This window comes from Gallus gallus, chromosome 3 (genome assembly GCF_016699485.2).
Source record: "Gallus gallus isolate bGalGal1 chromosome 3, bGalGal1.mat.broiler.GRCg7b, whole genome shotgun sequence".
Lineage (NCBI taxonomy): Eukaryota > Metazoa > Chordata > Aves > Galliformes > Phasianidae > Gallus > Gallus gallus.
Genome location: NC_052534.1, coordinates 66,636,092 through 66,660,415, shown reverse-complemented (window position 1 = coordinate 66,660,415; position 24,324 = coordinate 66,636,092). Strand labels below are relative to the sequence as shown.

At 42.6% G+C, this 24,324-nt stretch overlaps 2 protein-coding genes across 5 annotated transcripts in view; one reads left to right on the top strand and one right to left on the bottom strand.

Moving 5' to 3' along the window:
- The window catches only part of LOC101748060, an 89,638-nt gene extending 78,663 nt beyond the window's left edge, over window positions 1-10,975 (top strand). For 2 of the 4 annotated variants that reach the window (XM_040698330.2, XM_040698328.2), the window contains exons 42-47: window positions 850-984; window positions 2,627-2,779; window positions 5,543-5,752; window positions 7,511-7,631; window positions 9,388-9,518; window positions 9,848-10,975. In XM_040698330.2, coding sequence (XP_040554264.1) covers window positions 850-984; window positions 2,627-2,779; window positions 5,543-5,752; window positions 7,511-7,631; window positions 9,388-9,518; window positions 9,848-9,961 — 864 coding nt within the window. In that variant the 3' untranslated portion in view covers window positions 9,962-10,975. The remainder of the gene's footprint in view (window positions 1-849; window positions 985-2,626; window positions 2,780-5,542; window positions 5,753-7,510; window positions 7,632-9,387; window positions 9,519-9,847) is intronic. The other 2 variants (XM_040698329.2, XM_040698332.2) reach the window with 2 other exon arrangements.
- Window positions 10,976-12,578: 1,603 nt separating this feature from the next.
- Window positions 12,579-24,149, bottom strand: CD164 (CD164 molecule). The gene is made up of 6 exons (XM_015284561.4): window positions 23,971-24,149; window positions 22,063-22,146; window positions 20,388-20,465; window positions 17,776-17,904; window positions 16,473-16,556; window positions 12,579-15,634 (listed from the first exon to the last, which is right to left on the bottom strand). The coding sequence occupies exons 1-6, from the start codon at window positions 24,080-24,082 to the stop codon at window positions 15,474-15,476; spliced, it is 648 nt and encodes a 215-aa protein (XP_015140047.1). The 5' UTR covers window positions 24,083-24,149; the 3' UTR covers window positions 12,579-15,473.
- Window positions 24,150-24,324: the final 175 nt, after the last annotated feature.

Genomic DNA, 24,324 nt, shown 5'->3' with positions numbered 1-24,324 from the left:
CCAAGGAGAAGTTAAGGGAGCTGGCCTGGTTCGGTCAGGTGGAAGAGGTGATCTTAAAGCAGCCTTCAGCTACAAGAAACCACAGACATGTTGGAGGTGAACTCCTGGCAGTGGCAGATGGTAAACAAGGGGCTGCAGCCACTGGCTGTGGTGAGGGAGGTTCATGGCAGACAGCAGGAAACCTCCTTCATTAGGAGGCTGGTGCAGCAGTATGGGGAGCCTGTGAGAGCTCCGCCCCTGCAGTTCTTCAGGATGTGGTTAGACAAACCATAGTGGATGTGGCTTAGTGTTGTCAACAGTCCTGCTTTCAGCAGGAGGTTCAACCAGGTGTCCTGGGGCCTGGGCCTCCTGAGGTCCTCCGCAACCCTTGCTTCTATGTTTTTTGTGTAGTGAAGTCTGCTACTTTAAACAAAGAAAACAAAACCCAATGACTATACTTCTCATGAATCCACTAATTTTGTTCTTAATAAGCACACTGTAGTGAGGGTGAACCAGGCTACTGCTACTGCATGAACCAGAATCTCCATCTGGCTTAATTACAGTGTTTGTCATCATTAACAGCGCTTCATTTCTGAGGGACATACCTGCTTGTTATTTTTGATTATGTTTCTTCCATTTGTTCCTCAGTTTCTGGGCAATGTTCACATTTCCTGTTTCCCTGGAGACACGGTAATAGAAGTTTATTGCCAAAGACTGCATTGTTTCAAACAGCAAAGTTTGAACACTGGAGAATTAAAATGAAATACAAATAGTCGTATGCTTTCACAATTGTATTTACTTCAAAACCACATGTACTTATTGGAGAACGTGATCTTTGTGGGTGTCTGCACTTACTGATGTCTTCTCTAGCAGGAGCAGCTGCAGGTCTTGAGGGATGAAAATATCAGCCTAAGCAAGCTGGTGTGCAAGCTGAGGGCTCTGAGCTGCTGGAAACACACCACTCAGAAAGCACAGCTCTCTGCAAAGCTGAGATATGCTGAGAAGGTTATACTTCCTATCATTGCATCTGTTTTTCATGTCGAATTGTCTACTAAGTTAATAGTCAGATTGGTCAGACTCATTAGTATTCAGTGAGCTGATATGCTCTGGTGGTAACTGAAGATTTTAGGTATAAATGCTGATTTCTTTTTCCCCCTGTGAGGGTGATGTGAGGGTGGTCTTTAGCTGTGAAGATCATGAAACAAATCACCGATGCCTTCTTCAAGCCAGAATCTAGGAAGGGTGAGCAGCCTACAGTATTCTTAATTCTGCTGTTGACTCAGAAGAGTAACGATGACACTTTATCAAAATAAGCTATTTCATAACTGATGAAATCATGTCAAAAAAGAAGACAAGCAGACACGAAGTGCAAACGAATGAGGCCAAATGCTTGGGAGACTGCTAAGGGTTTTTTATTGGTTTGTTGGTTTTTTTCCTTTCAAAATTGGTATCTGCTTAAACAAAGCAGAGCACTGCATAAGCTTTATAAATTTAATTACAGAAATACGAGATGAAGCACAAAAATGACAGAATTAAACTAAAGTGAAGATGGATGAAGAGTGCCTCGCTGCTTTAAATGGGGTTGATTAGAATGGAACAAACAGGTTATTGATTGCCATGTAGGTTAATTAGCCACACATGTCAAGTGAAGGAAGGGCAGAGAGGATCATATTTGCTAACTTACAAAGAGTGAAAGCAAAGTGGCTTTTCTATGCTTGTTAATTTTAAAGCCAAATAAAGCTGGGTGTACATGCGTTCAGTTCAGCTATATCACAGTGATGCTGAATTTTTAGAATGATTTATTAATTTATACTAAGTGTAGATCAGTCAAAGATGGATTGAATTATTGCAAACTTGTACATTTAAATAAGAGCTATTTAAAAGAAAAGTCTGAAGCTGAGAAAAATAAATGGGGAAGTTCGTCTTTTTAAAATGATAAAGTAGCTCATCTCACTGAGACAGAGCTTTCTTGTGTCTGACTGCAGTGATCCTGCAGATCTAAGAACTTGTATTCTGCTCCAGGTGCAGAGACTGCAGAACCTGGCCCTTGCCAGGGCAGGAAAGGAGAGAGGGCAGGCCATTATGTTCGTAGCTGATGTAACAGCATGTATATACAAAGGCGTTTGTGTTTAAAACAAACAAAAAGACCCTGCCCAGAAGGAAAACAAGCTACATCACACACATTTTTCCTTTACAGACAATGGAGGAATAAACAGATTAGTAGATGGACAGGTCTTCCTAACGTGCAAATAGTTGGATATTAGGAGGAAGTTTTTCACGCAGAGGGTGGTGACACACTGGAACAGGTTGCCCAAGGAGGTTGTGGATGCCCCATCCCTGGAGGCATTCAAGGCCAGGCTGGATGTGGCTCTGGGCAGCCTGGTCTGGTGGTTGGCAGCCCTGCACATAGCAGGGGGTTGAAACTCTATGATCATTGTGGTGCTTTTCAACCCAGGCCATTCTGTGATTCTGTGATTATATGAAAGATTATTATTAAAAATTAGCCCTTGATAGAAGAAAATGTGAACAATTTAATACTACTTTACTGAAAATCTCTTAGAGATTACGTTTTAAGAAATCTACTACAATGTAGAGGAGAAAATCACTGCTCTTGTAACTGTTCTTATCATATACTTTCTGTTTACAGGAAGCTCTTCAAAACAAAAAAGAATGTCTTAATGCAAAGATGATGGCAGAGCAAGAGGTGACTTCATTGCAGGGTCAGCTCACGTCTGCAAGGAAAGCTCTTGAAAAATCTCAAGCAGAAAATGACAAGCGAAAGAAACAGCTGCATAAGCAGGTATCTGAATTAAATGGGTCCTGATTCATCAGCATAGCAAACTGAATTCTCCTCTCCACCTCACTTGCTCTAATGAGGATTTTGCCTACTGTTATTTTGGGAGAGAAACGGATTCAAAACCAAATGTGTAATACAATTACTGAAGCTAGCTGTGTATTCTATAGCATGGAAATAGTGTGTTCATTTGAGCCTTTCCACCACTGCTTGTAGAACTAGGGAAAAACTGTAGCATTTCGAAAAAAAGTTGGAGTCCCACACCAAAATGAGAGCTGCAGGCACTATATGCACATATGCTGTCAATAATACTGGATATATGTTTTAGCAGAGGAAAAAGACACTCAGTATTTTATCCCACAACAAGAAAAAAAAAGTTACAAATCTTAAGGTTATTAGTCTTCCACCCTATCATTAGATTTCAAGGAGACATTCAGTGATGTTGTCATTAAATATCATTCCATGTTTTTTGTCATTTGAGTAGCTTCATAGATATATCACTGCTACCCCAAGCTCCCTTTTACTTCTACAGGCAGCTACGTGTGGGGAAAAGTTCATTTCTCACGGGCAAACTGAAAAGCACACCATTCACGTGCAACCTGATTAATGCCAGGCAAGACGACTATGGAAAATAAGCCTTGTCAAACCAACCTCACTTCATTCTCCTGATAAGATTACGAGCTAGATATATAAGCATAGTGCAAGAGATATAATACGTATTTGGAAGAATCATATAACAGCTGGGCTAGCAGTGTACACCTTCTGTATTTTAAATTTTAATGTATTATGTAGTATCAATAAAAATGCTAAATGGATTAAGAGTGAGGTTTTCTGACATCTAGAAATGTGTTATTTTTATGAAATGAAAATGGCTTCTGATGGATTTCTAGTGGAGTTGGTAGCAGAGCTGTCAGTATTCGGGATTTCAGTCAGTGGTGCGGAAATAAATATAAAATTACGGATTATAAAGTTTGCCGATGACATATTTGAGGAGGAATGTTAGTGAATTTGATGCTTCACATTTAGTGAATAATGATGTAGGCAAAGCAGGTGTACAGAATCGTACAGAGAGCTTGGTAACTCGAATATTCCTCCAGAAGGATTGTAGTGTGTAACTAAATGAAGAATGAGATGGAAAGCAAGATTTCTACAGAGCAGGATGCCTGCATCCCCGGAAAGGGCAGGGATCATAACAGGCAAATGAATGACCATGTGGTGCGATAGTGGAAAGGATGGATGCTGCAGTCTTTCAATTTATAAAAAGCAGAATAGCACCGGTAGATTAAAAATGAGTTTGTATCTACATACGGCACATTTCAATACCGCCTCTGGTTCCAGGGTGCACGATAAAAAATGAGAAAAGATTGAAAAGGTGTGGAAAAGGATTACAAAAAATGATCTTTGAGGGCTGCTGAAAACAGTCTAGCAAAGGAATTTATATATTGTGCCTGTCTAAAAGGAGAACGACTTGATTATATTCTACAGACACTTTTGTAGGGAGAGAATAGCCGATGCAAAAGGATGCTTAGGGAAAGGTAAATGAGAGGCAGTTCCTAGAAGTTGATGTCAGACAAACTGAAAATTGGAAATGAGAAATGACGTTTTAAAAATGTGATTAATCATAGAAATGATAATATGTCTGAACACTTTCAAGGCAAGGTCGGATGCCTTTCTGGAAAAGACCGTTTTGCCAAAGCAACTCACTCATTCCGGTAGAAGGGTAATTAAGGGAAATGTTGGGGCATGTGGAACTACAATGTCAAATCTGATGCTCATTTCTGAACTTAGTGGTCTACGAACCTTCAGACTTGGTTCAGCTTAGAGATGTCCAGTGAAAAACGTTTGGGGTCTGAATGCTTTGAGCTCCGACACTGCATTCAGGTTTTTCACTGGCATGGGGTTGCATTTGAGTGGTAAATTGGTTTTCTGAACTGACAGGCTGCCAATTTACTTCTGAAGGGTCCACTGCATCTACCACCTTTTTAACAGCAGTCGTTGGTTTGTTGTTGGTTTCGGTTTTACTTCTATTTCAGCTTCTGCTTCTTTCTCTTCTTCCTAATTTCCTTTCCTTGGTATAGATAGTGATGAAGGTGTTTACAAATCACAGACTTCATTCCACAACACTTGGCTGTATGACAAGGCTTGAATTAATAGCTGGGGTTTGTCGTACCATTGCATTCTGTTGTGACACAGCCTAAAATACAGCCACAGTTAGTGGCTTTCTCTGCATGCAGTATGTAAACAGCAGTGTTTGAAAGAGATGTGCTCATTTCACACCCCCCTTCCCTTGTTTACACTTTGCTTTTAAAGACAAGTCCCACGTGCAGACCAGAGGCTGCTTGCAGAAAGTAAATTACAGCAAACTGAGGAAATTGGAACCAACTGCCTTCTTGTTTACTTGCAATCGAACAAGTTCTAAACACAAACATTGTTTTGAAGCTTTTCTCTCTCAGAAGCAATGCTGTAATTACGCTACTCTATTCCCTCTCCCACTTACCCTTCTCTTGCATTCCCCGTTGCTGCAAAACAGATTTTATTTTGGGCTTAGGTCTGATTCTGCTCTTTTGGTAAGATCTGACAGTAATTCAGATTTGTTGGTAACATTTCATCCTCTTCAACACCAAGCCATGTGGGATGGGGTCTCTCCTTATTCAGCTCAGCTGGGGATGACATTTAAGAACTGGTCACACCATTAAGAAATCTAAAAGGTGTGTGTGAGAACTGGGGGAAGAAATCCAAGTCTGAAACTTTCATGATCTCATGTTGTAGAAACAAATGCTGTTGGAAATGGAACATCAGAAGACACAAGAAGCCAGGAAAAGACAAATTCTCAGTGTGGCGAAAGCTCAAAACATGGAGAAGGTGCTTGAAGAGATGGAAGAGAAAAAACAGAAACTGAAATTCCTGGTGAAGGAAGCTGAAAAGCCTTCTAAAACAGGACAACTACAACAAAAAAGGCCCAAAACAGCTATGCAGCAGGTAAATTGTAACTACACATTCAAAGAACAGAAACTAACATTTCTGGAGCAATGTCTCCAGTTCCAATGCTGTCCAAGCGCATCTGAGCATATCCCATCAGGTGCGTGACTTTAACAGCACTTCAGAGCAGCCCTCCCACTGCTCTGGACCTGGATCCTACAGTAGGAGCCTTGGCACTGGGCTGGGTGCTGCCACGCTTGGCATCATGCTCCACCTTTGGGTGCCATCTTGTGCTTCTGGTATTTCTCAGGGCCTCGCTGTTGAGTTTGGCTCAGTATCTTTGCCCTGGAAAGTGACTATTATTCCCATTATTTTAGAAATAAACTACTTGGGAGTTCATGTAAGGTTCTGGTGCAGTGGGAATGGGTGCACAGTCCTCAACAACTGAGTTGTATCACTTAGGGGAGCAGGTTTGCCCAAGAGGCAAGGTTCTGTTACTCTAGCCAGCCTGGTAACCTCGGTGGGGACTTCCCCTGTCTGCCCTTACCTCTTGGTTTCATATACATTACACTAGTGTTTCCCATTCTGAACTACCAAGTGAACATATGGGGAAGGGGACAGCTTTAACTCAGTCTGGACACAGAAATGGCACGAGTCTTAACTAAACTCATACCATGGTACCAAAGCGATATACTGCATTTAAGTTAAGTTGGTTACTGCATTGCTAATCCTGAATTTAGTATAACTGAGTAACAAGGTCCACTTTAAGAGTATCCCCCCTGTAAAAAGAACTGTAGGGATAGCACAACTGGTAGAGTAATCCTTTTGCTGTGAAAAATGCAGTGTTTCTTTTGTAGTGTAGTCTGCAAAACAGAAGTTTGGAAACCACTTGATTAGACTTTAACTAGAGGAATCAATCTCCTCATTGACAACTCTGCAGCCACTCAAGTCTGCTAGCCCTCGTGTTCTTGATCTAGAGAGAAAAAACTTTGTAATGTACCTGAATGCCTCTCCTGCAAGCCAAGCAAGTGCATTCTGTCTTCAGTCTCCTGAGGCATCAAGGTGAAAGCATTGACTGTTCATCCGGCAGAAGGAGTCAGGATGACAAATGCTACTCTGCTGGGAATAATTCCTCATGCTGCTGGCATGTTCTCTGAGCAAAATCATATGGCAGTAAGACTTCTGCCAAAGCAGTGCCAAAGCACATGAGGCCACAGATTTGTTTTCTGTCCATGATGAGGCTCTGAACTGTTTTGCTGTGTTTACAAAATAACCCATGAAGAAAACAGAGGTGCCAAAAGCTGGATTAGCTTCAAGGAGAGCAGAAAGGACAACAGCAATGCAGCAGAGAGGGTTTTATTACCGCACAGCAGCCCCAGCCAGCACCTACATGATCACCATGATTAACACCAACAAGCTCTATATTTAAATTTGGTTATCAAACTATGCAGTCTGCGGGAGAGATGAGCAAACAGTAGCTTGCTTTTTTCACACACCTCTGCCCTGGAATTGGAGGGAGGGCTATGCACAGAGAACAGTAAGAGAAGTCCTCTGTATTGTTTTTTACTTTCCTCCTGCGATTCCCTCCTATTAAACAATAACCAGAACGGCAATTTGCCCTGTTTCTGTTGTATTGTGCAGTCAGGGGGATCACAGATATGCTTAGCAAAACTGTAATCACGGAAGCACTGGCCTCTCATTCACAAGAGCTCACAGGGCATCAACATCCCTTCCTTTAAATCTAGGCCCCTGCTTCGAGCCAGAGTTGTTAGACGATGAATTTTTGTTGCTGCCATTAATCCTTTTACCACCTTTTAGATAAGAAGCCAGTTAACCCAAGAGTTCAGCTTAAACCTGGAGGCCTTCCAGAACATTGATGAACTGCCATGTCAAGTTTATGACCTGGAAGCTGCAGTTTCCCAGAGGAACGTGACTGCAGGTAAAGATAGATTGTGTGTCGCAACCTGCCTTCTTGGGACAGTAAGTCTTATGGGCTGTGTGCCACCTTCTTGGATCCCTCCTTAACCTTTGAACTAATTGGCAACTTCAGCCAATTATGAAAGAGAAGCCCCTCTCCATAACGAAAACGTATAGGTGGAAGAGAAAGGCCTAAACTAATCTTGAGGAAAAGCCAGAACTCAGAAGCCAAATGCCTTTTTTCACTGCAGCTGCTCAAGCAGCACAAGAAACACTGAGTCCCACATTAATAGCTTTAAACCACAGCTCACGTCATCTTTTGCACTGTAAGAATACCATGGGAAATCTGAGGGGGGCTACATTCAGGGGAGGAGGCAGTTAGGAAACCAAGGATCTCAAGTGGTAGGAAATTGGCTTCATTAGTGGCTCTGGTCTTCTAACAGCTTGCTTACAAGTCATGAGGGGCTGCCAAACTGGTAATTCAAGGAGATGCATGACTATGATTCTAAGTATCATTAGAGGAGCTCAAAACAGCAGAGAGAACTTTCCAGATCCTAACTGACTTAATCTGGAATTTAAAGCTTTACCAGAAATTGTTCTTCTCTGCTGTTGCTTTTCTTCTTTGTTTTTGTTTTTTTTACAATGCTTACACAATTCAAGCACCTCAGAGCAGTGATTAAGGATTTTTATTCCTACCTGCCTGGAATGGCCGCTTTTCTCCATGGTATCCTACTGGCCCTTCAGTCTGACAAACTCATGCAGACGGGCAATCCCTAAATTCCACACCAAATAAATAACAACAACAACAACAGGCTTTCAAGGTGAATTTCTATGCCATGAAGAATATAAGGTACCACAAATTTAGTTATTGTTTCCCTCTGTGGGAAGGGAAGATGTTAGTTACTCCTGCCTGAGAAAACTGAGGAATGCTCCTTATATCACACTGCTGAAGACGCTATATGAACCAGTTCTGCAGAAATAAAGCACAGGGAGGTATCACCAATTAACACACACATATATGTATGTGGTTTCTATGTCAAAATCTGTCTTTTGTATTAATCTAAGTAATACACTTCTATTCCTTTGCTATTAATCTGAGTAATGCTAACGTGCCTCAGTCCTACAGTGTCTGCAATAGCTCTTTTTGATAGAAAATAGAAAAGGCAAAGGTTCTTTTTTTCTTTGAAATGGAGCATATCACTTCCATACAGACTCCGAGCTGTACACAGATACCAGCCAGGGTTCGTTCATGGTAGGTATGATGGCAACCACAGCATTTGATTCAGGGTAGTTTTTTTTCTTTATAGTGGCTGAAGGGATAGCATTAAGTGGCTGAACCTCCGCTTCTGAGAAGCCTAAAAGGATAAAGACTAGAATTTGCCAGGGAATATATTATTAACTCTTCCACTCTTGGATCTTTCCATCCTAGCTTTGAACAGCACACAAAAGCCAGAGTTGCAAGGAAAGTAGATGCACATGATGAGGCAGCAAGAATTTTCTGCTTCACTAACCTGTCTCCTGCTGGGGGTATCAGTGCTGATACTCTCATTACTGTGAAAGACAAGGGCTCGGGGTGAGCTGACACACAAAAACACTGCAAATAGTTTTTGTTCTGCCTTGTGTGAATACCATATACAAACCACTGTTTCCAGATTAGGAAGCATGCTATTGTTAGTACTAGACCGAGTGTTTCTTATTTTGCTAGACGTTAGAAACAACAGCCTTGGAATTTATTCAATTCAACTTCCACTTTAACTGTGTTGTCAATAACACTCCAGGTTCTGCAGCACAGCTCCAGAATAACAAGATTGCAACGTTCACTCAGCTTGAGGATTACAAGCAGGAGCCTTTGAATTCTGACCCAAGAAGCAGCACTGTAAGAAGAAGAAACACTCAAAGACCGAAGACAGTAAGCATCACTGATGTTGGTGGTTAACAGTCTGATACGGTTGCAAAACAAGTAACTCATTTGCTATGTTGCATGCTGTGGTTTGCATATATACCCAGGCAGGTTTCACCCATCCCTTCACAGAATTCTCTTCAAAGACAAGGCAACCACTGTGTAGGACTAGCAAAAAGGAAAACATTTCCACTTGATTTTTCATATTGTTGAAAAATGGAGGGACTTGGGCGGGTAGCAGCATTTAGCTGCATTCCTGGCAGCAGTCCAGGAGACTCCCCCCAGCCTACAGTATCATGCCATGGTTGGTGACTCTTCTGTGTTGCTTATGCTTTCAGGTACCTAGCAGATGGAAGCAGAGCGCAGCAGACAGGCTGCTGCCACATCTCAATGAAAAATCTCTTCCTACTGTCTTCACGCAGCTACAGGAACACAGGCTGCTCCAGAAGTAAACCTAGATGTATTTTTAGTCAGCCCAGGGCATTTTAGAAATTACTGCTGGGTTTGCAGTCTTAAAGAGAAGTACAATTCATACACAAATCAAAGGGAGGCAGCAACCTCCAGTGCTGTGCGTGTATACTTCAATATCATAGAATGGCCAACCACCAGACCAGGCTGCTCAGAGCCACATCCAGCCTGGCCTTGAACAACTTCCTTGGGCAACCTGTTCCAGTGCGTCACCACCCTGTATGAACAACTTCCTCCTGATATCCAACCTAAACTTCCCCTGTGTCAGTTTAAGACCATTCGCCCTTGTCCTATCAGTATCCACCCTTGTAAACAGCTGTTCCCCCTCCAGCCTGTCCAGGTCCCTCTGGATGTCTTCCTTTCCTTCCAATGTATCAACTGCACCACTCAGCTTGGTGTCATCTGCAAACCTGCTGAGGGTGCACTCGATGCCATATATTTAGATGCAGTATCAGTAGCAGCTGTGGTCAGTTAGTCCACCGATCTGCTTCAGGTACTGAGTGGCCCTCCTGAGCAAGAGCAGCATTACATGTTCTACCTTCACAGGCAGTGCAGCTTGGTGAGGATATCAGTCAAAGCTAAAAGGCTTCCTTTTATTGCAGAAACCTTGGAACGTGGCAATGCAAAGCATAGCTAAGTTCTCAGAGCAGAAGTGTTGATGCTACGCGTTTTGTATTTTCTTTTTTAACTGCTTGCCTATTGCAACCCTTAGAACACCACATCCTGTCTGCTGACTGCTTTTACTCCCAGAGGTTGCTGCCTTACAGTGAATCTTTAATGTTTAAAAATGAATCATCAGAAACGTCAGCATCTCTACCTTCCCTAGAATCTTTCCTCTTCCCCCTAGAAAGGGGAAGAACAGCTCCTTGCACAGTGCCACACTACTGGAAGAAAATATCTGCATAGCTTATGCCTCATTATCTACAATTCTCTTGCATGTCAAAAATGCTTGCTTTTATAAACTAGCCAATAAAAGAGTCAGAGATGTTTCGTTTTTAGAGATGCGTCGAATTGTACTGCAACTTTTAATGAGGAGCTACTATTCAAACCTATGTGCCTTTCAGCATCTAGAAGCTGGATGCTTGTGGATGCAAGTAATTGGACATCTTATTACTCATAAGTAACCAAGACCTAGAATGAGAATTCTGGCAACCTTAACAGCATTGCGTTGGCTTAAACACTAATGGAAATCTAACTTTTGTTAGAAACCTTACAGTATTTAGAGAGTATTCCTAGAATAACGCTGACATCCTTCACCAGTACTGAAGAGAGCCTTTTTATTTCATTCAAGCTTGCCGCTACAGTGCTACATTAGAACAAGTCACAGAGCAATCAGAATACTGTGGAAGCAGTTACAAATAATACATGTGCTTTCTAAGGCATGCTTTAAATGAATAAAAAGGGGACTGAGAAGTATCTACAGTCAAACATTGCTGAAGAAGCTATCAAATGTGACTGTAGCTGATCCCAAGAACCAGAAGCCAATTTAGAAGTAGAACGCTATCCCCAGCGAGAAGCACTTACATACCGTGTAGTGGTAAAAAGGAAAGGGATGTCTTAGGATAATTGCAGGGTATTGATAAAACACTTCTTTTGGAACTCAACAGAGCTACATTCAAAGGTGATTCAAATATGTGTTTTGAATGAACGCTCCACCTAGGGAAGAGCTCCCTCCAAGAAAAGCAGTAAGGAGGCTGGTGCTACAGGGATAAGTAATCCCACATAAGCTTTCATTGCTGCATTGTAACAAAAACGTAATACAGTCCCCAGTTGCACAATATAATGGATGGTTCTCTGGAAGGTGTAATAATTTTAAACCCATTGGCGAACTCCAGGTTTCCTCCACTTCCACAGAGCTTTCCCAGAAACACAAGTACTTCAGTTTTTGAAGATTTCTCACAACAGACTGAATTATGCCAGTACTACCCTTGTGACACATTCATGACTCAAAACCACTGAAGTCATGGTGTCAAACTACCGAGGTTGGTTCACTCAGAGCTGCTCAGTTTTAGTGTGTGACTACATAACTACACGCTCAGTTCTCTTTTTCAAGCATACTCTGACAATTATTTCCTAGCAAACACTCGTCTTTGTGTATGTAATTAGGAGAGAAAGTCCGGAGCAATGCCTTTTGTTTTATGAAAACTGGGGATCTTAACACGAACAAATGCTACGATGTAGAGGATCATTATTAAGAGCTTGCCTGGTGCCACACAACACAGCCCCTCTTCACCTTAAAGTCTGGCAAGTATTGTAGCTATGGGAAAGTGGAGCATTAGGCATTAAGACTAGCACGTTGCCACAAATGGAACACGTAATAATCACATGGCTGTGGTTTAGCTTCGAGGCAAGGAAATGGTTAACCTAACATAGAAAACATGACCTAAAATGAAAATATTTTGTGAAGACCATTCTAAATTCTCAATTGATATTTTGCACACACCAAGAGCTAACTTAAAACTATTGCAGAGAGCAAGCTTAACTTGTCAAACTTTTCACTCCTCTGCTTTCCTCAGTGTTCAACTGCCATAGAAAACAGCTCTTATCTCCAGAAACTTGGCAGACGGTCATGCTCACATGAAAGAAAGTTTACAAGTAAAATTCCATTCAACAGATTTTATTTATCAATTTGGTTTTGTGATTACAACTGTTTCAGTTTTCTTCCACTGAAGACAAAACAAACTTTTACAGCAACACTTGCAAAGAACATTCATAAGATAACAGCTTGCTACTTGCACAATTGGCTTCAGGAAAAAGCCAGGTAACTTGAAGAGTCACTACAGTTCAGTGCCTAAAATTGATTCAGGGGCAAATACAACTACAGATCTATGAGCTACCTTCCACTTCAAAACACAAGGCCGAGAAAAAATTGCAAGTTATTACTTCAGGTTATTGGCTAGTACACAGCACAGATTAGCTGATACTGCAGTTTCGCAAAGGAGCAATTCATTTTTTATAGTGAGACAGCCAAGCACACGGTGACGATGTATAATCCAGCCTTCCCTCCCCCAGACAACTGAATGAGAAAAGCCGAAGCCACAACTCTGTCAATTGTGGATTACACCTTGTTGGCAAGGCTAACAAGCAACCAACGTGCAGTGCAGGCCTTCCAGTACACGACTGAATCGATGCAGTATGAGCTTGAGTTTTTGAGACTGGCATCTGTACACATCAAAAACCCTGGGTTACCTAAAGTATTGGAAAGTAGCAACTGCTGGCACCAAGAAAACTTTAGTAACTAAGGCAAGGTATTCATTCTACCCTTTTAAATAAAATTTGAGGCATAAAGATTAAGCAATTTTAAGGCACTTGAAAAATTACTTTAGTTTGCTTTACCGACATATTTTACAACTTAAATCAGAATCAGCATAGCCCATGAATAAGCATTTTAGCAACATTTTACAGAGCAATGCTTTTGCAGCAAAGTCTTCCATGCTATGAAGTGTTCTGTAGCATTTTCCTGCAAGTTTTCCCAAAAGATAGCCCTTGGAGGCCAAATAGATATATATGTACTAGGAATACAGTTTGCTTTGCTGAGCTGAGAATTGTCACACCGTAGAAGAGTATTTTGTTCACTTCAAAGCACAGAATACAAGCTCATGGATATCTTTTTAAACATGTAATAAAATAGTTCCGAGATAAGGAGAGGGCAGATTAAATGATTTCACAATAAGGCCAAGGTTATACCATCTAACCCACACACGCAGTTGCTGGAAGCTGGCTGCTCACTTCTGTTTCAAAGAACCTGAGCTGATTGTCTTAGTTTTGTTTAGAAAACCACAAGCTCATGAACTCGAAAATACAGTACTCGTGAATACATTTTGTGTTTTTATAGTAATTTGAGTTTTCTATGCAGCACAACAGAAATAACGTCATTCGAACCAGAAGAACACCAAAATGCAATTGTGCACTTCAGTAATTTGCAAACAATTTGTTTAATACCTAAGCTACACTACCGTGACGGTTACCTGCATTAATGTTATCCTCTCATTGCACTGGTGCCAAATTCTAGTCAGATCAGAGCTAGTGAGACAGTATTACAGATCACCCTGAAACCGATGATCAAGGGGTATCATCAAAAGCTACTATCATGTGCTATACCCCTGCTTCATTTTATCTGTACTTCAGTTTTTCCTGTGGGCTTATTCTTGAAAGTGTTTGCGTAATCTACTTTGGCAATGACATACCTTTGCTTACTCTCAGATCACAGGGGTGATCCAGCCAAGTTAAAAAAAAAAATAGCATTTGGCTGAACAGATTTCCTTAACCAGTTCACTGCAAGGTCATACAAAACTGATAGCAGGAATGAGGCTGGGGAAAAGAAACAGTCCTGGCGGTACCAGGACAGCAATCCTGACTCAAATCAAATCACAGATCCTCTGATTAATTTGAATAGCTCCTGCAGCAAGCAGACACACACAAAGGTTAAAAAGAATTGAAATTAAGTTTTAACAAGTAAGCTTAAGAACAAGAAAAAAAGTCAGGATTTCCCTAAACACTATTTCAAGTATAAATGCAAATTGTTGCCTTTTTAAACAGGGAGTGAACAGTACATTGAACTCTATCACTTCAGTTTTATGGTTGGCCTTTGCATGTCAGAACAAAAAAGGTAAACAACTTAAAGCTAGCTTGTAGCTGAACATTACTGTACCATGCTCCCTCACCCTCAGAAACAGTCAATAAGGGCCAGTTATTCAGTGTAAAGATTCTGAAACTGGAATGCTCAATCACACATACTCAAGTTTCTGTTCTCCTATATAAAGCTAGTACCTAAATATTTGACTTCTCTTTGAGATAAGTGGGACACTTTTGCAGCCTACTAATTTTCAGTCATTTAAGGCACTAGTTTTCATTTCCTCTTTACGAGAATTATCCCATCCACGTCCTCTCCACCTTCAGCGTTAGTTGGAAAGGGCGCAGGATTTCAGTTTGGAATGCGGTATTTCATCTAGCAATCTTTCTTTCCCGTGTAAAAAAAATAAGTATCTATCTGGGTTTTTGATTCCACTAAGACATTATCTACTTCTACAATTTTGCCTACCTTTCTAGCAGCACACTGTGCGAGTTACAAGCTAGTATAAATGGTATTTCACTCCCTGAAGTCAGTCACCTCTCGATAAAACTGAAGGGATACTTTATCAAATGTTGATTAAATTAGCCTTCACAATAAGTCATGAGATTATCTACTCAAGACAGTGCCACCACTGAATAAGAATCTCTGAATGTTTACATTTGGCATATCAAAAAAAGTCCCACAGCAGCAGCCACTAAAGAAAAGACAGCCATTAGAACCCATGCAGAATATTGCAAGTAAACCTGCTGGAGAGATTCACATTACCTCTTGCCAAGTACAATGTTGCAAAAATATTCTTTCCAAGTCTTCTTTTAGAGATACAAAGGGTATTATGAACTGCTGTCTTCCATGAGCAACAGAAAAGATTTTGGTTCAGTGAACTACAGGTATCGAGCTACTAGTCCATTATGAAGTGACAGGTCCTAAAGTGTGTGATAGTTTCGGTCTTTCGACCTGCAGAATTTGTACAGAAAGAAAATAACAGCCTGCAGACCCAGAACAAGGACAATTCCACCTATGAAACTGGCAGCATCAAATGTAGACTTGCGTGAAGAAGGTGCAGGAGTCACAGTAGCATTCGTACCTGCCGAACAACAGATTGCAGTTAGAGTTCACAAGGCTTACAGTTTAAGCAATTTCAGCAGTGGCTTCCTTGTACTTCAGATTCCTCAGACAAAACATCCAAACATCATAAATAAAAGTAAAGGTATGGCTAAACGCAGCTGCTGGCAAGTGATACTGTCATTTAATTAAGTAGTGTTTGCAAAAAGACTAGCTGTTATTGCCAGACTGCTCTGGACCTCAGTACTAAAAGTCTTCTTCCTTTCCATAAAAGCATAATATTGTATACGTCAGTGAAAACGTATTTTCCAGACCTTCCTGCTTGTTCCAACTTTTTTGCCTAAATTCACATCATCTGCCATCTACCGTAAGCATAATTCATGGAGTAAAGAAGCCAGCTGAAGCCACAACACATGAATCTAGAAGCAACAGCCATCTGCTTTTAAAGGGCTTCACCTTATTAGAACTTCTCATGAAACAGCATATCCAGGGCAGCTGCTGGAATAGAATACTACAAGTTACTTATTACCATCACTGGATGTCTTTTTTTTTTTTAATAAAGGCATTCTATTATTACGCTGCAAGATAAAAGAAGAGCTTTCAAAATAACTCCTGCAGCTGAATTCACAAGCAACTTCCAGTCATGCTATCACCAAGTGGCCAGTTTATACAGTTTGACCAACGTGTTTCTGACACTGAATGGCTCATCAACTAGCCTTGCTGCACAGGCTGTTACCTTGCTATGTCACTTCAACGAAATTAAATTAGGCACAAAGCTAAGCATCTTTCAAGACAACACTTCTCAATTAACAGAAATACTAAGTAGTTTATGTTTCAAGTACACTAATAATAGCCATTACCTGGAACACTGGTTGTTTTGGCAGCTGAAGTAATGGGAGTTGTAGATGCAGGAGCATGTGTAGTGGCATTGGTGATGTTTGGAGCTGTTTGAGAGAAAACTTAAGTTCAGACAGTGTGCACATACCGTAAGCTTCAAGAGCAAAGTTTGCAAATATGTGAGTTCTTACATAAATGATTTGTCTTGTTTGGCTTCAATGAGAATAAGCTTTGATCTCAGACTGTACCCCACACAATTTAGATGTTCAGCTGCGTGGCATTAAGCCAGCTTTCTGGAGGAAGGATCACAGCCTAACCATATGATTGTTATCCAAATATGTCAAGGTTCTTCACGTATCAGTGATTTTTCACTTCAATAAAAAACACTTTTAAAAATAAATGTTTCTTATTCACATACCAACAAGACAGCTGCATCAAGGCAAAGGACTTTCAATCACTAGCCTTTAGAAACAGTACTTATTGTACTTAAGAAATACTTAAATGTAGTACCTCTAGCCAGGAGATAAATACATGATACTGAACGCTTCTCCCCAAAAATTCATTAACGACCAACGTCATCATTGGAATGTGTGAACACTCACCTGTAGGTAAACTGTCTCCTAACAGTTCTTTGTTTATCAAAACAGAATTATAGGTCTCTGACCTTTCCCACCCCACAAGATTAGTATAACTAACAACTAATGAGTATTCCACTATGTGCCTGGGATAAGTGCCAGCATTTGTTCTTTTGCTCAAAGCTAAATGTCACCTCGCTGTATGCTGACACCGTATGCTGTAAGCTGTTGTGAGCGTCCTCAAGCACCAAATGTAGTTACCTCCCAGCTACTTCAGGCAGTAGATGCTTTCAAAGATAAGATTTTTAGAACGTCACTGTTAAGACACTAGCATGTGGGAAAACAAAAGTTTCTGGATTGAGAAACAAAAAGCCAATCTGTAAAAACTCATTATTAGTGGAAATGACTAATGTAACTCAATTACCACTGAGACAATATTGGAAGGAAACACTTTCACTGTTACAGTTTATACAGTTCACTTCCTCCAGGCCTTGGAGTCGTTTATGTATTTCATACCTCAGATGTTAAGCAGCCACGCTACCACAGCTATCTGCAGGGAAAAAAATCCCTTGTTCTCTTTTTCATTCACTAAGTCCTAGCTTACTGCCATTCTACAAGGGACAAGAGAAGCAATCTTAGCAATGCATAGTGCATTAGCACTGGCACTACACTTTCAAGCTCCCTCAGCTGTTCACTAAGCAATCCCATACATTCACTCATCGCCTCCCCAGGTCACGTTTCTTCATATTACCTGTAGTAGCATGAGCTGTGGTAACAGAACCGGATGTGGTATTGGAAGACGCTGTAGTAGCATTGGAAGGTGATGCCGTAGTATTGGAAGGCTGCGTAGTAGCATTAAAAAAAGGAACGGCTGTAGCAGCTATGAAAGAATAAAAAGTGGCATTAAAAACATTAATGACAGCTTTTAACTAGACAGTAGTAACAGAGTGAGCTCTAGGGACTCATATATATAACACTGAATGCTATTGCACTTCTGGTCTGAAATTACAAACAGCACACTAACAGCACGAGTTGCTTGAAATGAATAGATGAATAAAATTGTCACAGGCAGTTCAGCGTTCAACCTCATGGTGCAAACTTGCGTACAACATCCCTGTTGACTACATCAACTAAGATTCCTCAAAGCAAACCAAAGGGAAAGCAGCCCTACTGCATGAGCAAACTGCACAGGTTTTATGCAGTAGCCAACTAGGAAATCAGTACTGCTTCTGTGCCTCTCTGGAGGTGTGAGTGAATCTGACCTATCAAGGCCAACTAGAAATCAGAGCAGTTAGACAGCTGAATCCAGAGGTGGGGGTGGTGAGTAGGACACCCTCAAGAATCTGAAAATTTAACTAAAGCTGTCTGTTCTGAGGGCTGTTGCTAGTACAGGTGTAAAAATCCTAGTGAAGAACTTTCTACAATTTACTGCATTATCCGAGCTAATCCCACGTGGACGGCTCATCTAACCTGCTGCTTGATAACACTGTGAACACTCATGACTCAGCAAACTTCCTGCCAAAATACCACTACGTCCAGAAGCCTTTAGAATTCATTAATTTTATTTTTTTCAGCATCTTGAAGCAATTCTGCACAGCAGGAAACCAAAGCAGCCTGATTCTACAGAGACACTGTGGGTATACCAGAATCAGCACTCTCTTCGGTTCTACTTGCATCAAGTCAGCTTAGGTCTACCTTAATGTTTTTCTATTTCAACCCCCAAAAATGTAGTGCTGAACCGTAACACTGTCTCATTATAAAAAAAAAAAATCTCCTATGTCTCCCCATTAACAATGGGCAATGCTAATTTAACTCTTCTGTTAAAACACAATACTCAGCTGGAAGAATCAATCATAGCTGGGGAGTAGAGACTGGTGAGCAGAGCTGCCATCTTACTTTCCTCAGCCACCCACATTACAGCCAATTGATTCTAGCTGACTTGCAGAGGACTGTCACCAGTTGGTCCACGTCCATCGCTCCTCCAGCCTGACTGGGCTACATGAGCAGAGACCAAGAAGAGAAGCTGGGCAGGAGACAGCTACTGGACAGTTACATGACGCTACTATCAGCCTACTATCACCCTGCCCACATACAGCCCAGTGCTCCCATGGCAACACTGCTCACTGCCAGCTCCCATGCACAAAACTAGGCCAGATGTAACATGATACAGGCTGTACCATACAAGTCACACTACTCAGGGTACACCAGTTTTCTGCTGCTTTGGATAATGGAGAGCTGATGAGGTATACAGGTTCCTCTGATACCAGGTCAGATTCTCTACTAAAGGTTACAATTAAATATCCTTGAATACGCAGAAACTGAACGCAACATCCCAGTAGCCTCACTACAAGGTTTAATACGAACAGATGGTAGAAATGCTACTCTTAGGTATACAACAAAGCATTTTAATAGCATGCTATTTTTGGAAAGCACTGAAAAAACCGGTACTTTGGACTTTTCCACTGATTAAGGAGCAGTTGTTACAGTTTTAGAAATAACACAGAGGTCCAATCCCAGCAGCATTACTTCTGACTGGCCACTACCACCAGAAGCAACATGAAAGCTTCATCTCCATTGGTGTGAGTCAGCCTCTTCCAGCAGTACTCTTGAACCAATCTAGACAACAGCACTGCAAATTTTTCATTTTCTGCCCCATGTCTTAAAACCAGAAAATTCTATTTTAAAATCTATTTCTTGTCAGCTTTCAGAAAGATTAGGCAACTTCCACAAAAGCAAAGTTCTAGATGTAATCTAAATCATTCATAGACCACAAATCCGCCTTGCACAGAAAGCACAAATTAATGAAAAGCACGAAGTACGTAAGCAACTAAACACGTGCCCAGCATGAAGGTTCTGTGTGCAGTTCTATAACCCAGACCCTGCGGTTCAGGACTGCATGAAGCTCTGAAGTTAACAAAGCAGGTTTGCTATTCATTTCCCTCCCATTCACTACGTCTCAGATGAAGTGCTGATTCAGTACGTGAAACACTTTGTTTAAAATGAAGCTCACTCTCTTTAAGATACTAAGGAGCTCCTTAACATCTTTAAAGCACTTCCAAGTAGGTGAGACTATACCTAATAGGAAATTTCAACCTAAGAAACCAAGGCAGTAGGCAAACAGACTTGTCTACTCAAATATGTCAAGCTTCTTGAAGCAACAGCAGCAGCAGTAACTGAATGCACAATAAAACTGTGTATTTTAATATCATATCATAGGTTTAAGCTGGAAGCAAAGGGCTTATTTACATACTTGCACAATCATATGTAAATTGTACAAGGCATTAAAGTTCAACAAATTAAGGAGGTGCAAACGAGACTTGTTAGACTTCAGATATTTAGTTCCCATATTGTTTAAATACTCACATGAACATTGTTTTTCAGATGTACAACTCTTATATGCTTCAGAAGTTGCTTCTGTTCCATTTATACACATCTGTGAATCTGTAAAAACAAGAGTATTTAAATCAGCAGAATTTAGAAGATAGCATTTAGAGCTTGTCCTTAAACACTAAGAAATCATTCTCAGGATAAACCAAACACCATCTGCTAGCCAGGATAACATTAAAACCAATGCCATTTACACGACCTCACTATTATATTATTGATTAAAAATTACAGAGGTTAATATATTCTTTCACTACAGCTACTCTGTCACATTTAAGCAATACACTTCCTTGGTTAAACACTATTTCTCTCTAACGGAATAGCTTGGTTCTTCTCCCTTAGGGCCTATAGAATTAACCAGTTCTTCTACTATTTGTGACAGTAAGGTAAATACTTCCTATCTGCAGGAACAACATAAATCCTTACTGTCTTAGGAATTCTACACGCAGTGAAAAACTTAGCTCCAGCTCTTCAATAGATCCTTGACATTAAGACGTTAGTAGCTTATCTGCTATCTGTGCACCCTTCTCCCTTGCCTCAGATTTTATCCTTTCCTCAAAGGAGTTACTTCACACAGCTGAGAGATCTGCATGTGTGCCTGCTGGTCAGACAACACATGTAGGATTTCTGAGAGCATCTTCCTGTAAAAATGCCTCTACTGGACAAGCAACATCCAGACTTCTTTTCATCAGTTCTGAACCAGCTTGGCTTTCATATACTACCTTTCTAGAGTATGATTACTGCAGCCAAGCCATTCTCTGCTCAAATCATTTTGTCTATATCCACCTCATTTTAAAAGCACAAATAATTCTCCTTAGAGAAGCTGTGGTCCTCATGTGACTTTATCAACAACAGCTCTGTCAACTCAACAAGAGAGGACCAGAGGTCACCTAAATGTATTTATACTCATCTTCCCTATAACATGGAAAGAAAGCTCTGAATGCAGCTAGCTAATGCTTTACATTTTGGGGGCTCTACCACACCCCTTTCGGTGGGACACAATTCATAGTTCTAGGAACACTACTTAGTTAAGACTAATCTCATTTAATGGACTCCTTTCCAGTTCCGGAGTAGTGGCTGTGATTAGGCTGTGATTAGACCTCTATGGCATGCCCAAGGAGGTTGTGGATGCCCCATCCCTGGAGGCATTCAAGGCCAGGCTGGATGTGGCTCTGGGCAGCCTGGTCCGGTGGTTGGCGACCCTGCACATAGCAGCAAGTTGAAACTCAATAACTATTGTGGTCCTTCTCAACCCAGGCCATCCTATGATTCTAATGATTCATTCTATGATTCTATGACAACCTCAGTAGGGACTGCAGCACCAGGACACACCTGCCTCTCACAATCCACTCCCGACTCCTTCACAGCAGAAGACAAGCAGCTAGTTTGCTCTATCAACATTCTGAACCATCTAGAAAACATTAGCTAATCAACAGCACAGACTTAAATCAGAAGCCTTACAAATTTAGGATAATTTTCAACATTTTCAGGAGTCTCCTCATAAGAACTTCAAATCTGCTCAGCGACAGATGCAAGTTATGAGTTAATGCTGTTAGGTTATCAAACAGAACAACCTATTCGCAGCAGTGAACGTTAACATAAAGACATGAGATCTAGTTGGGTTAAGGGATCTGCACTGTGCAGTCCTCCTTACCGTTACACCTGATCCACTCGCAGCCTGTTTCATATGTGTCATTACCAATACACGAACTACACGTAGAAATATTTCCACAGATGTCTGGGGAAAAAAAAAACAACAAGAAAAAAAACAGATACAGTGATTAGGACAAAGCAATCCCTGTAAGAAGAATGAGCTCACCCATGGAAACAGTTCTTAGAGGTGTAAATTCTCACCTGTAGATCTCCCATTTTAAGGCACGATCTTTCACATTGAGCCAACTGCTCCTAAAAGTTACAGTTTCTATCTTGTCAAAAGCATTTCCATTTCCTTCACGGCGCTACTGATAACCCAAAACCAGACCTCACGTATACATCAAGGTTATGCCTCAAGTAACCTAACAACAGTGAATCTGGCCAAACAACAACAATATATGACTCTAATGAAACTACCAAAGCCCACTAAGTTTATATTGCAGAACCTTATTAAAACCTCAAATGAGGAGCTCTGTTCATTTTTGATTGCGTTTCTCTGTTAAGTAATACAGCTGGCTACTAAAAACAAGCAGCAAAAGGGAAATGAAGGCAAGAGCTTAAAGGACGTCACACACCAATGCATATAAAGGCAGGCAGAAGTCAGTCTATCCCTGCTTTGATCACAGCAGAAGCCAGCCACCCAACCAGTCCATCTGCGTCTTTAATGTCAATCTCGGGCCAAAGCTGTAGCCTTAAAACCACAATGTCAACACATCCAGTATCTGGATCAAATCAACTCCGTCCCCAATCTCCAATTTCAGTACATTAGCTTTGAATAAGGCTTAGTCACAGTCGTCAGGCTCAGAAAAGAAGAAAGCAACCCCAAAACCACTGCAGCCTCCAACTCCTTGAAGATCATACTATCCGCTCCATGAACCGATGGGTGGTGACCCTTTGCTTTTCCCCCATCCTGCTCCCCAGCAAAGGGAATTTGGCTAATCACAGACTTTTGGCAATCCAGATAACAACCAGAAATGCACCAGCTCTTTAACTTCAGTGTTCTGGTAACTGGATCTGTGCCTGGATACCGCTGCCCTTGCTGGATGCGGCAGGATCAGGCTATTTCCTACCAAAGAGGTATGCAATAGCCTTGCCCCGTCCTCCTTCGAAAGACAGCGCTTGAACCACTTCGACAGCGATGTGGCTACTCCTTAATCACGGATTTCAGAAGGAAAATAATGACGTTCACTCATAGTTCTGGGCAGCGGGCAATGAGGCAGCACCCATCCCGACAGAACCGGGGGAAGCCCTCACGGGTATGCAGGCGATGTAGCACAGCCGGCCGGCACCGCGTGCTCTGAGGCTTTTGGTTTCCCTTCCAAGCCAGACTCACGCGGGGGAGGAACGCGTTTTCTAAACTAAGGGATCGAGAGAGCCCGGATTCTTTTTAAAACTAAAGGTTTCGAGAGCGCGCTGCCAGCTGAGTTATTCACTCTGAGAACGAGCTGCAGCGGAACAGCGAACTCCGAGCCCGGGAGCGGGCGAGGCGACCGCCGCTCCCCGCAGCAGGCGGCGTGCCGCGCGCCTCGGGCGCACACCGCCCTCTCCCGCCGCACCGCGCGGACCGCGACCTCCGCTCCCCGGCGGCCCCCGCCGAGCGCACGGAGCGGCGGCGGGAGCGCGGCCCCGGTGACGTCAGCACCGCTCGCAGCCCGGCCAGCGCCGAGTTCCCGGACAGGAGCCGCCGCCGTGACTCAGCCGCAACCCCGCTAACGGGCCGCTCCGCCGGGCTCTCCGCGCGGCGAGCCGCCGCCGCCCGCAGAAGCGGCTCCGGGCCGGCCCGCCCCGCGCAACGGGCGGCACGCCAGGGGACAACGGGGGCAGGGAAGGAGGGGCTGCCCCGTCAACGGCCGTCCGAGGCGGGGGGGTTGGGGGAGGGGGGCGAGAGGAGAGGGCGCGGGGCACTCACCCACAGTCGCGTCGTTGCTGAGCGCGAACTCCCAACCGCTCCCAACCGCCAGCCCGCAGAGCGCTGAAGCGAAGCAAAGGGCGGCCAGCGGCAGCGCGGCTCTCCGGCCCATGGCGGCGGCACAGCGAGGAACGGCAACTCCCGCCCGTCAGCGCTTCCCCTCTCCCCGATCCGCTCCCGCCCGCCGCCGCGCACCCTCCGAGCGCCGCCGCGTCACGTGGGCGGCACCCCAGCGAGCCGACCCCGCCCCCTGCCGGGGAGGTGACACGGTCCCATCGCGCCCCCCCCCTTCCTATACCCACCCCCCATCCCTCCCCGCTGCTCGGCGGGAGCGTTTCCCGCGCGTCACGTGGT